Source organism: Cylas formicarius, unplaced genomic scaffold (assembly GCF_029955315.1).
Source record: "Cylas formicarius isolate icCylForm1 unplaced genomic scaffold, icCylForm1.1 PGA_scaffold_10__41_contigs__length_53128322, whole genome shotgun sequence".
In the NCBI taxonomy this organism is placed as follows: Eukaryota; Metazoa; Arthropoda; class Insecta; order Coleoptera; family Brentidae; genus Cylas; species Cylas formicarius.
Window position 1 is genome coordinate 46,930,534 of NW_026844214.1, and position 12,892 is coordinate 46,943,425.

The window sequence follows — 12,892 nt, forward strand, 5'->3', positions numbered from 1 at the left end:
TAAGTTTACTTATTAATAATTTATTTACCAATAAAAGGAAAAATATACAATAAAGATAGATTACAACAAAAAGCGCCATCTCACGGGCATTGCTTATGACAACTCACTACCGCACTAACCTTAAATTATTTATAGACCTAAATGAAATATTGCTGAAGGTAATGCAGGTTTTGTCAATTAGATTTATTTTTCTTCTTGGCTGCTAGTCCACACACATAGATGTAGAAGTAAGGAAAATTTTCTATTGCTAAATAGACTAGTCCGAGGTACAGAGCTATCACTATGCTCAGGACGAGATCAAATATTGCTGGTTTAACACTGGAAGCAGTAGCAATGCAATCTATTTGAAGTTAAATTAAAAAAACTAACCTGTATATATTCATGACTCCCTGAGTTGATCCGTAAAATTGGTAGTCCGGATCTCTTTTATCTGGAATCGAGTATGTCACTTTTACGTCGCTTAAATGCGCGTTGAAGCTTTGCTGCAATGAAGTCAGCAACGCGTTGGATTTCGAGGATAATAGTTGAGTCGATCGAGGTCGACTAGATAAATATTCGAGCCATGCTTCCATAAAGTCTTTACTCACATCCTAAAATTACAAAGACAGTTTTTCTAAAAAGATTAAATAAATAAAAAATTAAGGTCATAGTTTTTTAATTAATTTAAAGCTATCCTAGTATCCATTACTCACATTTAAATTGGTCAAAATACACAGTAGTATGTGCGACCAATATACTTTATCTCTTTGTATAAAAAAACTTATAATTTGGTAGCTTATTGTACCTAGATTTCTCCAATCAGAAATTCAGGGTTTATATTTTCATTCGCACGGGTGTTAAACTTAAATGTTCTTTTACATCCACTAAGCAACCCAGAGTTAGTAACAAGTACCAGAACACTTAAATATCTCCAAAATTTTAAAAACCTGCAGAAGTCAAAAATTATAACACTAGTAACCTTTCACTGATACCATTCTAAAGTTTTCTATGTCTAAAAACGTCAACAATATTTTTATTAACTGTTATTATTTTTGAATTGTGTATGTTCAAAAAACCACCAAGTATTGGATTTTATCATTCTAGATTTGGCAGTTTTGGAGACATTTAAGCATTCTGATACTTTTTAGTAACCTGGTATATCTACAAGGTATTGTTAAAATTGTAAAATTTGTTGCAAAACATTAGAGCTAGATAAAGAGGTATCCTCATCATGAAATATTAAATGAAAATTCGTTGTCATTTTGACATAACAGAGAAGCAGCAAACATTAGATTGCTAAAATAGAACTATTTGTTCAAGTTCCACAGCGAAGACACAAATCATCTCTACATTTACAGCTCAGTCTAGAAAAATCAGGTATTTGAAATACTGTATTACCTGCTATTCTGCTCATGGTGCAGTATGTAACCTTATTGCAAAATTAATTTGGTGGTAAGTTTTTCCCTACATAGGCAAAATTAGAAAACTAAGCAGAAGCATACAAACTACTAAAGCTAGGAAATAACGGAATTTAAATGAAAACAATTGTTCCTAGCTGTAAAAACCAAAAGCATAGCATATACATATGTCCAAAAAATACATAAAATAAAAATTAGTGACGATGTTTAGGAATGTTCCACAACCCTGTAAAAACGAGAATAAGGAAAAAATGTGATAGAATCATTCTCCTGTTTCTTAAACTTAAACCCAAAGGGGAACCTTAGGATTTAGGATAACCACAAGCTGAAAGTTCCGATAAACGGAAGAAATGAGATTTGAAAACTAGATATCAGTAATAGCCAAAAGCTCAGCAACCTAAATAATAAGTCTGACAATACATAGAATAATAGTTGGTAGTTCCAAAAACAATGTTTAGTAACGATCGACGAACCTTCCAGATTCTCCCCCATGAATCAAATATTGACAAAGAAAACTCACAAAATTGCCTCCGAATACACTCCCCTCGGTGAAATTATATACATAATTCCCTATCGCGTCTGCAATAACTTTGGTATTCTTCACTAATTGGTCCATGTCTAGTACTTCTTTGGTATCTAATATTGTGGACTTCCACGAATCCTTGTGATTCTTCAGGGAAGATAGCGTAAAAGCGGGCAACCTCCTTATACTAAACCTTTCGTGTTCCCACGCCAAAATATCATCGGCCAAATTGATTTTTTTATGTACCCCCTCCACGCTGACCTCCTCGCCTCTCTCCGCAGCAGACTTTAAGTTTTTAAAGAACAAAGACGAGGGAGTACCCTCCTTGGGAGGTTTCGAGACGTGCATGTAAATTGTATCTGCCGTTGCTAAAGTGTCGAGACATAATACATACGCGGTATCCTAAAACGTAAAAATGCCGCAAAATCGTTATACATTCTACAAAGATCTACACGCACCTGGATTACTGAAATCTCTGTAGAATCCAGCTGATCTTCTAACCACTTTTTCGTCCCTTGGAAATTAATTTTGCCTCCTCCCGTTAATACGAACAGGATGTTGAACTTTCCTCTAGTCTTTTGGTCGGCATATAGAGCGGAAAACAATCTCATCAGCTCTAGCATAATGATCACTCCAGAACTATTGGAATCGGCTCCAAAGGAGAGGTCCTACAAAAATGTAATAATTATGATTATATAATCAAAAAATAAAAAAGATATGTTCAACTTTAATCTACAAATTATAAAAACATCTGGGAGTTTTAACAATACTCGTCAAATACATATTAGATTGCTTAGTTTATATAAAAGAACATTTAGGTTATTATGCAACACACCAAACATTTTAAGTAGTACCCATATAAGCCTTAACTATTTTGCATCAAAAAGAGCCATTCAAAATTATTAGTGGTCATTACAAATACAATGTTAACATATCCAATTTTTTTGAGAATATTCCCCTGAGAGGCGATAACAAAAAGGCTTCTAAAGAAAAATGTGGCAAACTACTAAGAACCTCTATTAATCAGTTTAAAAATAGACTTGACCAGCTAATTAGTGTTTGGGACAACTAATTTATCCACTCTTCTAAAAAAACAAGAGAACCCCTGAAAAGAATTTTGAATGTCCCTTTGGTTTACCGCGTCTATTGCTTTCAATAATAATAAAATAGCATTCAAGACTTTCAAATTATTAATAAAAACGTTCTTAATTAAAAAATCTTTCTATATTGTGAAACATTTCATAAACTGCGAGACAAAGTATTATTGATTTAAGATTAAGATGGATATTAAAGCTCTACTTTAAAAGATGGTTCGACGAAATTTGGTCAAGAGTTTTTTGAAGGTTTCAAAGAGTTAGAAAAACTTCATGGTTAATTAATGAAATTGTGGAACATTATAAAGAATAATAAAATAATTAACAATGAAATTAAACATATCCTAAACGTGTTCAACATGAATTTTACAATCCAATAACTAACCTCACCACTGTATCTGATAGGTTTAATGACTACTTTATAGAGTCTATTCTATTCAATTCAGATTATATATATTTAATCATTTTAAAAAAATTTGGAATGAGGGGTCCGTCTTATAGTTGGAATTCCATGCATTCCATTCCGAAACGGGTGTGTTGAAAGGGTGTACTATAGGTAGCGGTCATAAAAACAGTTCATTAGAGAGCAAGTAGTGTAAAATTTTTCTTGCGCTAAGTTTTTAACCTATGTTGTGAAGGTCATATCAAATCAGTTACTAACAAAATGAATAAGTACAAATGTTGTGGAAATTAAGAAATTCTGTAAATAGATAGTTTATTTTTGGTTAGTTTCATTATGCGCATGTTAACTCCACACTAGCATAAGATATAGTCGCTGGGGAAGGTAATGATTGCCCAAAAAATAATGACACTTAAAAATAAATACTTACAGGAGCTACTCCGAAACTATCGTAATGTGTTACTATTGCGATGGTCGGCACTTTGCCCTCCGGTCTATAGCCAGGCAAGTGTCCATGGAAGCTAGCGATCTTCACGTCACTTTTGGGGTTCGAGTTACCAGCAGTTATAACAACTTGGTATCCGTTTGCAGCTACAGTGGTGATTAATGCTTCAGCTGCTGTTTTTTTCGTGTCGCTTGTATCGATAGACGCTAACTCGTCAACTACTTCTTCAATTTTTTGATTCCACGGAACGAAATATACGGGTATAGGCGTCTCTTGTTCGTGAAGCATTTTATACTCCAAATGCAGGAGTTGCTGAAGGAAGGGTTATTAAAAATGTGTCTACAGAAATAGTCACTCAAGTTTGTTTATTATTCTTGACATCTACTTTTTACTATCTATTGAAAAAATGTTGGAGCTAAAACACAAGGCTTTCGATAAATAAAGCCATTAAAGACTTGTAGTAACCATCTTCAATTAAAAAGTTATGTTGTCTTTGTATCCAAATCTGAAAATAAGGTGTATTTCTCCAATGAGATAAAACATGCTTTGTTAGAAATGAAAGTAAGCAATTATGGAACGGCATCTCTAAATGGGACGTTCATCCTAAAGAGTCTAGTAACTTTAATAATTAATAGCAATTAACAATTTATATATTTTTTGATAATAAACCTCCCATAAATATTTACTCTGAGGTTATGGACTGCTTCCTTGGGTCAAATGAAGAATGGATAATTAATAGTCATTAGTAACTAATAACTATTTATAAATTTTTTGATAATATATCATGCATAAACGTTCACCCTGAGGTAATTGACTGTTTACTTGGCTCAAATGATGAATGGAAGCCATTTTACTTTAGCTTAGTATCTAAGGAAGATATTTTGGCATCTGTCAATAGTATCAAAAGTAACGCTGTTGGAGTGCTGTAAATTATTTAAAGCCACAAGTTAGTATTATAAATATATCTTTAAAATTTGCACCCATTTAAAATGCCCTGAAGCTTGAATGAACTGAGACCAGTAAGCATTCTTCCTGCTGCCTCAAAAACACTTGTGGGTACAAGATTGAAAATCTTCAAATTGGTTCATATTGGTGTCCTGTTCTAATAGGTAAAGCAAAAAACACTAGACCGCTGATTAGACTACCATGAGAACACTTTTTGAAAGTTGGTTAAAAAAATTCTCTTCCAAATATTCCACCAGGCAGCGTAATAGTTTATGATAATGCTTTAGCTATAAAAGTACCAATGATAAGCAGCAAAAATGGGGTAGTTTGAGGATACTAGTTGAAATTTTAAAACAAGATTGTATGATAACATCGATGACATAGACACTGTTATGAGAAAATCAGGTAATATACTCCTTAGAATACCACCTTATTACTGTCATTAAAATCCTATATATATGATATAAGCCGAAATAAAAAGCAGAGTTAGAGGCAATCATATAAACTCAAAATTGTCCACCCATGTAAGTAATGTAATTAGACCTCAGTTGAATTAATACCAGGGAGCAATAATTATAAAAAAGGACAAGGTAAAAACAAGTGATATGTGTAATTTATGAACCTTTTTTGTACCTGTTTAGGTGAAATATTATTTTGTGGTTGTGATCATACAGATTTTTTAAGTTAAATTTTGTTGAGCTGTGCTTATTAAAATAAACGTGGGGTACTTCCAACCCTTGCTTGTCACAGTTTTGTTTTTCATGCAATAAAGATTATTTAATTTTATTTTTATCTATTCACCAAAATATGAGAAGTCACAAAATGTAAACACAAATAGGTAATTATTGTTATCTAAAGTAAATAGAAGAAACTAATTCTGACCCACTCTGCGCGATCGTGTATTAACTCACCTGTTTTTCATCCTGAGATAATTTCGTAATATTTTGAGGCAGCACTAAAACTAGGGCACCTGCTTTAGATCTTATATTTCTAAACATCTCAACTGAAATGTCCAATAGTTTTGCGACCACACAATGCCTCGACGAGGTCCAAGTTGTTGCGGCCCGCGCCTCAAAATTAACAGCCGCTGCTCTGCTTCCTGGAAATAAATTACTCTATTAAAACTATCCCGATTATTACCACTAACTGCGAACTCTATATTTGATAGTAAAATGACAAAACTTACCATACGGCACCCCGTGCAGATCGTAATGTTGCATTCTATGGACAGGGAACTCGTGTGTTGCAGAAACGGGGCTTGCGGGCGAAATTATTATAAATATGGGCAGAAATATCAAAATATAATAGGGTAGGTAACCCTTCAATAACTCTTCGACTTCTTGGAATAACATGTTAACGGAAATTTGGCAAACGATGCGACTAAACTTAATTGAATTTAAAAACGAATTTTAAGGTTGGACATCTCACGAATAGGTTAAGTGGATCATAGAAAAAAAAAATGTCAATCATGTGCTCGATAACAGAACACTAATGAAACTTTGAAAGGGGTTTTTTTAAGTTTTCACCAATAAATTGAAAAGCTAATTACCCAACAGTTACTTTATTTACGAAGTTTTTTGAACTGCTGTTTTTCGACGACGATTGAATGTATCGGTGAATCCATCAACGATTTGATAATTTCGGATCTCACGTGTTGTTCAATTTTTTGCGTGCTGCTTTTTTATTTGGATGGCATTTGGATGAATTTGTAATGCACAAATCGAAAGTACATACCGTTGCGATAGAATTTCTTTGGGTTTTCCCATGCGCTTTGTGGAAAATCCACGCACGGATCATAAATATGCTTTGTATGTATACAGAGTGTATTGATTTCGAGTCTTATTGGATCGCTTGCTAGCCACTTAAGGAGAACTCTGTATCGAAAAAATTGTGTTTCTAGGTACGACGTTCAAAGCAGCAGCTCATAGTTAAATCGACTTTAATTTGATACTTTTGGACATAGTGGATTTAAGTTTGGCATCTTAATGACATATTGTTTGTCATTTCACTTCTTGATAATTCTAGCTTTCTTGAGATTTAAAAATTTATCGGCAATTTTGTAAAATCGTTGTTTGTTGTTGTTGTTGTTTCCATTTGACACACTTCGGAAATGCAAATTTCATTATGATTGTTAGACACCCCGTATAGCAGAGTTTAGATAGGGAATAATATGGGACGCTAATACAAGACAGCATTCATGGCGTTCAAAAAGAATTAACATTAGTAAGTTTAAAAAGATTAAAATTAATGTCTCTTCAATTTTTCTCGAAAAAATTAATACATCTTGAAAACTGTGGTTGAATGACCCGTCTACGTTGCAGGTCTCGAAAGTAATCGCAAAAACTCGACAACCGGTGTAATACGGATAATCTAACGCTCCCCTTATTTAGATTCAAAAGAAACCAATGAAATAACACAAAGAGTGGTCCCTATATTTAAACACACATCTTCGTATATCGTTCCCTTTCTTAATAATGTCTCTTTGGATGTCATTCGGCGCGTAGCTCGGGCGATTTCAACTCGGTGCACGTCCACGGTCTTCTATTATTAATATCGACTGAAAAAAAAAAAAGGCGGGATATGAGCATTCTCCCATTGCGATGAACACAACCCAAGAACAGGGTAATTTTTCAAACGATAGCAATTACGTGACACAAAAATATGGACACGCTTGTGTTTCGGTTTTCCAACAGTGGATAATTTACGTATATTTGGCGTTCTTTTCGGTCGGTTGTTTCACGAATTTCGTACAAAGTTTGTTGTTGATAGCGCGCGGAAGAAATGGTAAGTTAAGTTACTTTCAATTTATATTTTGAAAAAAACCACACAGGCTGAGCTTCCTTTTTCCAAGAAATAAATGTACACTTATGAGATTTTACGTTAATATAGCATAATGCCTAATCTGTAACTATACCTACCTACCTGTGAGATTTTTATTTTGGTTTGGAAAGTGAAGTGAAAACTAAAATAAAAACGTATTTTATTTACGCGATATTAATCAGAACTTGATTTAGGGATAATTTAAAATTAACAGTTTAATATTTTCCGTTTTAGGCCTTATGTCGATTATCCTCCAAATTTCCATCGCTGACATCCTGCTATACTTCGTGGGTGCGATAGAAATACTGTCATCGTATCATTGTACTTGGAGATATTCGACGCACGGATGCGTCGCGTTCAAAGGAGCCGAAATACTCGGAAACACGTTGGTGCCGTATTTAATCGTGTGCCTCAACTTCCATGTAATATCGCTCTGGAATTTGCACAAATTCGAAGCGCGGAAAAATTGCAAAAATCCCTTAACCTCCGGTAAAGAAGACGACGAATGTCTAGTTGCCAAAGATGAAAACAATAGGACACTGACCATAGATTATCGCAAAAGGAAGAACGACGTTTCGGTGATATTTCCCCTTATTTTCGTTTGGTTTATATGTTTATCGATAAGCGTTCCTTATTTTTTATTCTCGACGACCGTAAACGACGGTGACAAGATTTCGTGCGTCGTTGTAGAAAACTCGTATGGGACAATTTTGCACTCTCTGATTCTGTTGTTTAGTTTTGTTCTGCCCTACGCACTCGTATTTTCATCTTTAGTGTTACTGTTGTTTAAACTGTCGAAAACGTCTCAGAAAGACATCGACAACGTCGTAACTAAACAATTCGAAGAAATCAGGAAATTGCTGATATTCTGCGCCCTGTTTAGTATCGTCTACATGTTTATATCGTTGCAAAGGTACGTCTTGAATACGACCGTAACCATTCGACAATTTTTTATTCTAAATAATTACTATTTCGATATCGTAAATACGTACCAAAGCATGTTACATTACAGCGGAAGTGCTTTTCGATGGGTCATTTGTTTCTATATGATTCCTCACTTTAGAGAAACGATCCTGTCCAAGCTTTACATTTGTCGAAATAAAGATGGTAACGCGTAACGCATTTAAATTAAATTGAACGAGAGGGAGTTAACGGCGAAAACAGATGTGAAATTTAATCCGAAGTGGTTAACACTTGCGAGCCGTTTTCTCGCACGCATGTGCGCTTTAATATGCAAGTTCAGTTACCTTTGTAATTTTTTATTGCTATTCTTGAGAACAGAAACGGTTCGATACTTGAAGCGATTATTGTTAGAACGCGACGTTTATTAATTTCCGTTTGTATTATTGTTATGTATAAATTAAAGTTTACAAAAACACGTTTTGTGCATTATTTGTCCGCTAGCAGTAGACTAGTTTCCCAAAGCAGATAGCACACAATATCTCCAGTATATATATAGTATATAGTCTCGGGACATGTGGAGGATATCCTTAGGATATACGTCAGCGTATATATGCTAACGTAAAATACATCCCAGGGATATCTGAATGGATAGCCTGCGGATTTACTGTACACGATATACCACAGATATCCTCTAAATAGATGATGGGAACATTAGAATAGAAACCTAAAAAATTAAATTTTGAACAACTGAGAAGGAAAATACTTAGTTTTTTTAGGTTTGTGGTGTTTTGGGAGACATTGGCAACGTTTTTGTGCACATCTACATCGACGTCAGTGTTGCCTAGTCCTAAAAAAACGGAATCAAACCGTTAAAATCAAAATGTTTTCATTATTTTTGGCACGAACGAGACAGGAAACGCTATTTTAATAAAAATACCACAGAAAATGCGGATTCATCTAAGCGAAACAATTACAAAAACGTAAAAATAATATAAGATTCCATTTGACAACACTGTTCGGTTACAACCAACTGGCTGCAACTACTCGCCGTCGTGCCGTGCCGGACTCGCTCGAGTCTCGTCGTCCGCCATCGTTTCAGCGTTGTTTTTGTTCGCGGTATACGGTATAAGGCGACTTGGCGTCTATTTTGAGTATTTTGTGTGTTGTGCTTACTGCTTTCAGTGCTTCCATTTCAGTTATTCTTTTGTGGTATTATTATTACTGAAGAACTAATCATTTACTTACATAGCTTTACGGTAATATAAAACATAAGACTTGATAAATTCTAAATTCTCTTCTTGTTTTTTATTATTTTGCCAGGTCAATGAGATAGCAAGAACAGGCGACAGCAGCAAGCTCTGACGCCGCTGATTTCAAATGAGCTTACAATAAAATTTAGTTGGTTGTTAATGTTTTTTAAGCAGTTAAATTTAGGCATACAAAACTAAACTATTTTTTTATTTAAGTAAGCAATGTTAGAGAAAATCCCCCAGAAGAAAATTATATTTCTATTTATATAGTATAGTTAGTATATTTTTTTCTTAAAATGGATGCAAGAATCACCCCGCAAAACAAAGTATGAATTTTAGGAATCACCCTTCATAAAGTACAATTTTCACATTAAAATGGTTGTTGGGTTAATTTATGAAAACGTGTTTTCTATTTTTTTAAGACTTTTCATGGTGATAGTAGGTACCATCACAAGCAAAAAAACTAGGAAAATTTTTAGGTTGACAAAAAATATTGCATGAAAATAGGCCTTTACTGTCAAACTGAAAAGTCATATTTGTTCTAGTTTTTTTTTGCGAGTGATAGTACCTACTCTTACGAAAGAGATCTTACTGATGACAGTTTAATGAGGTTTGTATTTAATGAAATGAAATACATGAATGTCTACCTACATCAACGTCGAGATTAGCATCTAAGATCACTTTCATGAGAGTACTATCAGCGTCAAATCAAGCCTTTACTTAAAAGGCGGATGTAGGGATTTCTTAAATATGTTTCTTAAACATATAAGATACCAGTCTCGTTCTTTTTTTTATAAAGTAATATATATATAAAACCTGTCTTTCTCAATACTAAAATATTTTCAGATGCGGATAAGAAGGCAAACACATTACAAACATCAAAAGAATGTGAGAATTCAATAGCTGCTTGGGTGAAAAAAGCTGCTTTCATCAAAAAATGACAGAAAACCTGTCAAATATTGGTTATTTTTTTAGAGTTTCGTTCAAGATATAGTATCTTACTCTATTTTTAAGATACTTTAAGTTAGGTGGTTTTATATTTTAGCTATATTATATACCTACAATTTTTTCATATCCACAATAGAAAAAAAATCAGGTGTGTATAAAATGTGTTTTATTAATGGTATCAATCACTTTTACCATCAAAAGCAAAATTACAGATTAAATATTAATTGGAAAAAACTTGTGCATTTCAAATATCGCCTGCTACTCCAGTGATGACTTTACCAACCATACCAAGTAGTTAATTCCATCACACGCGAATACCAAATACTGGGATAAAATTTTTGTAGTCGTACAACCAATTCCACTATTTTAAAGTATTTCTCATAGGCAGTTGGAAATAACCTAATAATTAAGTAAGGTCCACTGGTATATCTATATAAAATGCTATATCCTCACAGTCCGATATATTAACGACGTCTCAAAGAGTATAACTGGATATCCTTAGTATGACGAAATATCAGGTTTCCTAAGTAGACATTACATCGCATGGAATCTCTAGCTAATAAACTTATTAAGCTTAATTAGGTTTGTCAATATCCTAATCTTTTTGTCATATCACGTCTCATCGACGCTCATTAATATAAAAAATGGTCTCAGAAATCTCTTAAAACTGAAAAGAAAAAGCAAAAACTAAAATGGATCGTCACGGCTCAAAAACTGAAACTGGAATAATGCGGATCTATTTTGTCGCGCACATTTAAAGACGTTAAGAGACTTGTAAGGAAAAGGAAGAAGATATGACAAACATGTATATATCGATATTGCGTATCGAACCGTATGTCGCAGAGAGAATATGTTTGTCGATATCGGTATGTCGGAAGCAGTATATCCATAAATCGTATATAGTGATCGTGCTGAAAAACAGTTTTTAGTTTTAGGATCAAACCTATTACTATAGTATAAAATCGACTATGATCAAGGAGATAATAATAACTGCTACTTTGGATAGCCTATTAGCTGGCAACAGTTGTTTGTAGGTAGCTCAAAGGGTTATCTTATAGATTTATGACTGGTGTGGTAAAATTTGCGAGTTTGCTCATATCTGATATGTGAAGAGCCTATAAATCAAAATCAAGCTTTATAAATGCATAATCAGACTCTTCAGGTTCTCCAACTGTCGAAATTTGATTTCTCAAATGTCTGATTCTATTTGACAATGCACAAATCTTCAAATGTATATTTTGGAACCACAAGAGTGGATGATGCTTTCTGCCCAGTTCTTTGGAATGTTACTCGACATAGTTTCTGACTATGGACCCATAATGGTTAAGATTTAAGCACAGTTTTTGGATTATTTGAAATAAGAGTACTCTTGTAGATTCAGTCACAAAAGGAGACAAAACATCCATTTCCTAAAAAGATGCTCTTTGGTTAAGATATTATCCCCCATGCGCACATGGGGGATAATATCAACAACAATCTTACCTCATATGCCCAAGAAAAATAATTTTTCTACTCCCGTGTGTAAAATACCCAATTAACCACCGATCTAGCGTGCGGGAAGCGTCACTTCGGACATTTCCAGGATTTGGGAGCAATCTGATGTTTCGGAGATATTTCCCACGCTTTGAATTTTGACGTTTGTCAATTCTGACGGTCATATCAGTGAATATATTCGTGTTGTTTTGCGCAAATATAACCAAAAACTAACGGTCGTAGAAAAAGTATAGTATGCAACACTTTCGGTAACTTTTTAATTCGCTCCGCTGCACTCCGCTCGTGTCAAATAAACTCGTGAGTCAAATGACGTTTACGGCACTTGTCGCATAATATAGTGTTAATGGAAGACAGAACGAAAATGGCCACTGCGCATAACTTCCACCTGACAGCATTGTTGCCAATAGTTGCGAATGTAACAAATATAAAAAGTTCGATGTCAGAATGGCAAACAAAAAAATAAATCAACTGAAAAGCTTCCAGCTTTATACATAGAAAAGATAATCCTGTATTGCTTTAATATCTTATGTATTTAAAACTTGGCTAAATGGGATTTTTCCGGGTTAGTATAAACAAGAGTATTGGGACGTTTAAATATGTCTAAAATTGTCAAAGCTGGAACGATGAAACTCAATACTTGGGGGTTTTTGAACATGCAGGATTCAAAAATGCC

General features: G+C 34.1%; 2 protein-coding genes across 3 annotated transcripts; one reads left to right on the top strand and one right to left on the bottom strand.

Annotated features, from left to right (window-relative positions):
• Nucleotides 1-138: 138 nt before the first annotated feature.
• Nucleotides 139-6,608, bottom strand: LOC132704786 (BOS complex subunit NCLN). The gene is made up of 7 exons (XM_060675034.1): nt 5,991-6,608; nt 5,716-5,903; nt 3,845-4,171; nt 2,379-2,588; nt 1,918-2,322; nt 370-590; nt 139-318 (listed from the first exon to the last, which is right to left on the bottom strand). The coding sequence occupies exons 1-7, from the start codon at nt 6,154-6,156 to the stop codon at nt 174-176; spliced, it is 1,662 nt and encodes a 553-aa protein (XP_060531017.1). The 5' UTR covers nt 6,157-6,608; the 3' UTR covers nt 139-173.
• Nucleotides 6,609-7,000: 392 nt separating this feature from the next.
• LOC132702546 (uncharacterized) lies at nt 7,001-8,979 on the top strand. 2 transcript variants are annotated; one of them, XM_060671254.1, is made up of 3 exons: nt 7,001-7,588; nt 7,859-8,537; nt 8,637-8,979. In XM_060671254.1, exons 1-3 carry the CDS (start codon nt 7,405-7,407, stop codon nt 8,740-8,742), a joined length of 969 nt encoding a protein of 322 aa, XP_060527237.1. In that variant the 5' UTR covers nt 7,001-7,404; the 3' UTR covers nt 8,743-8,979. The 2 variants fall into 2 exon arrangements, with proteins under 2 accessions (XP_060527237.1, XP_060527228.1); XM_060671245.1 differs by having other exon boundaries at nt 7,005-7,588; nt 7,859-8,979.
• The last annotated feature ends 3,913 nt before the right edge of the window (nt 8,980-12,892 follow it).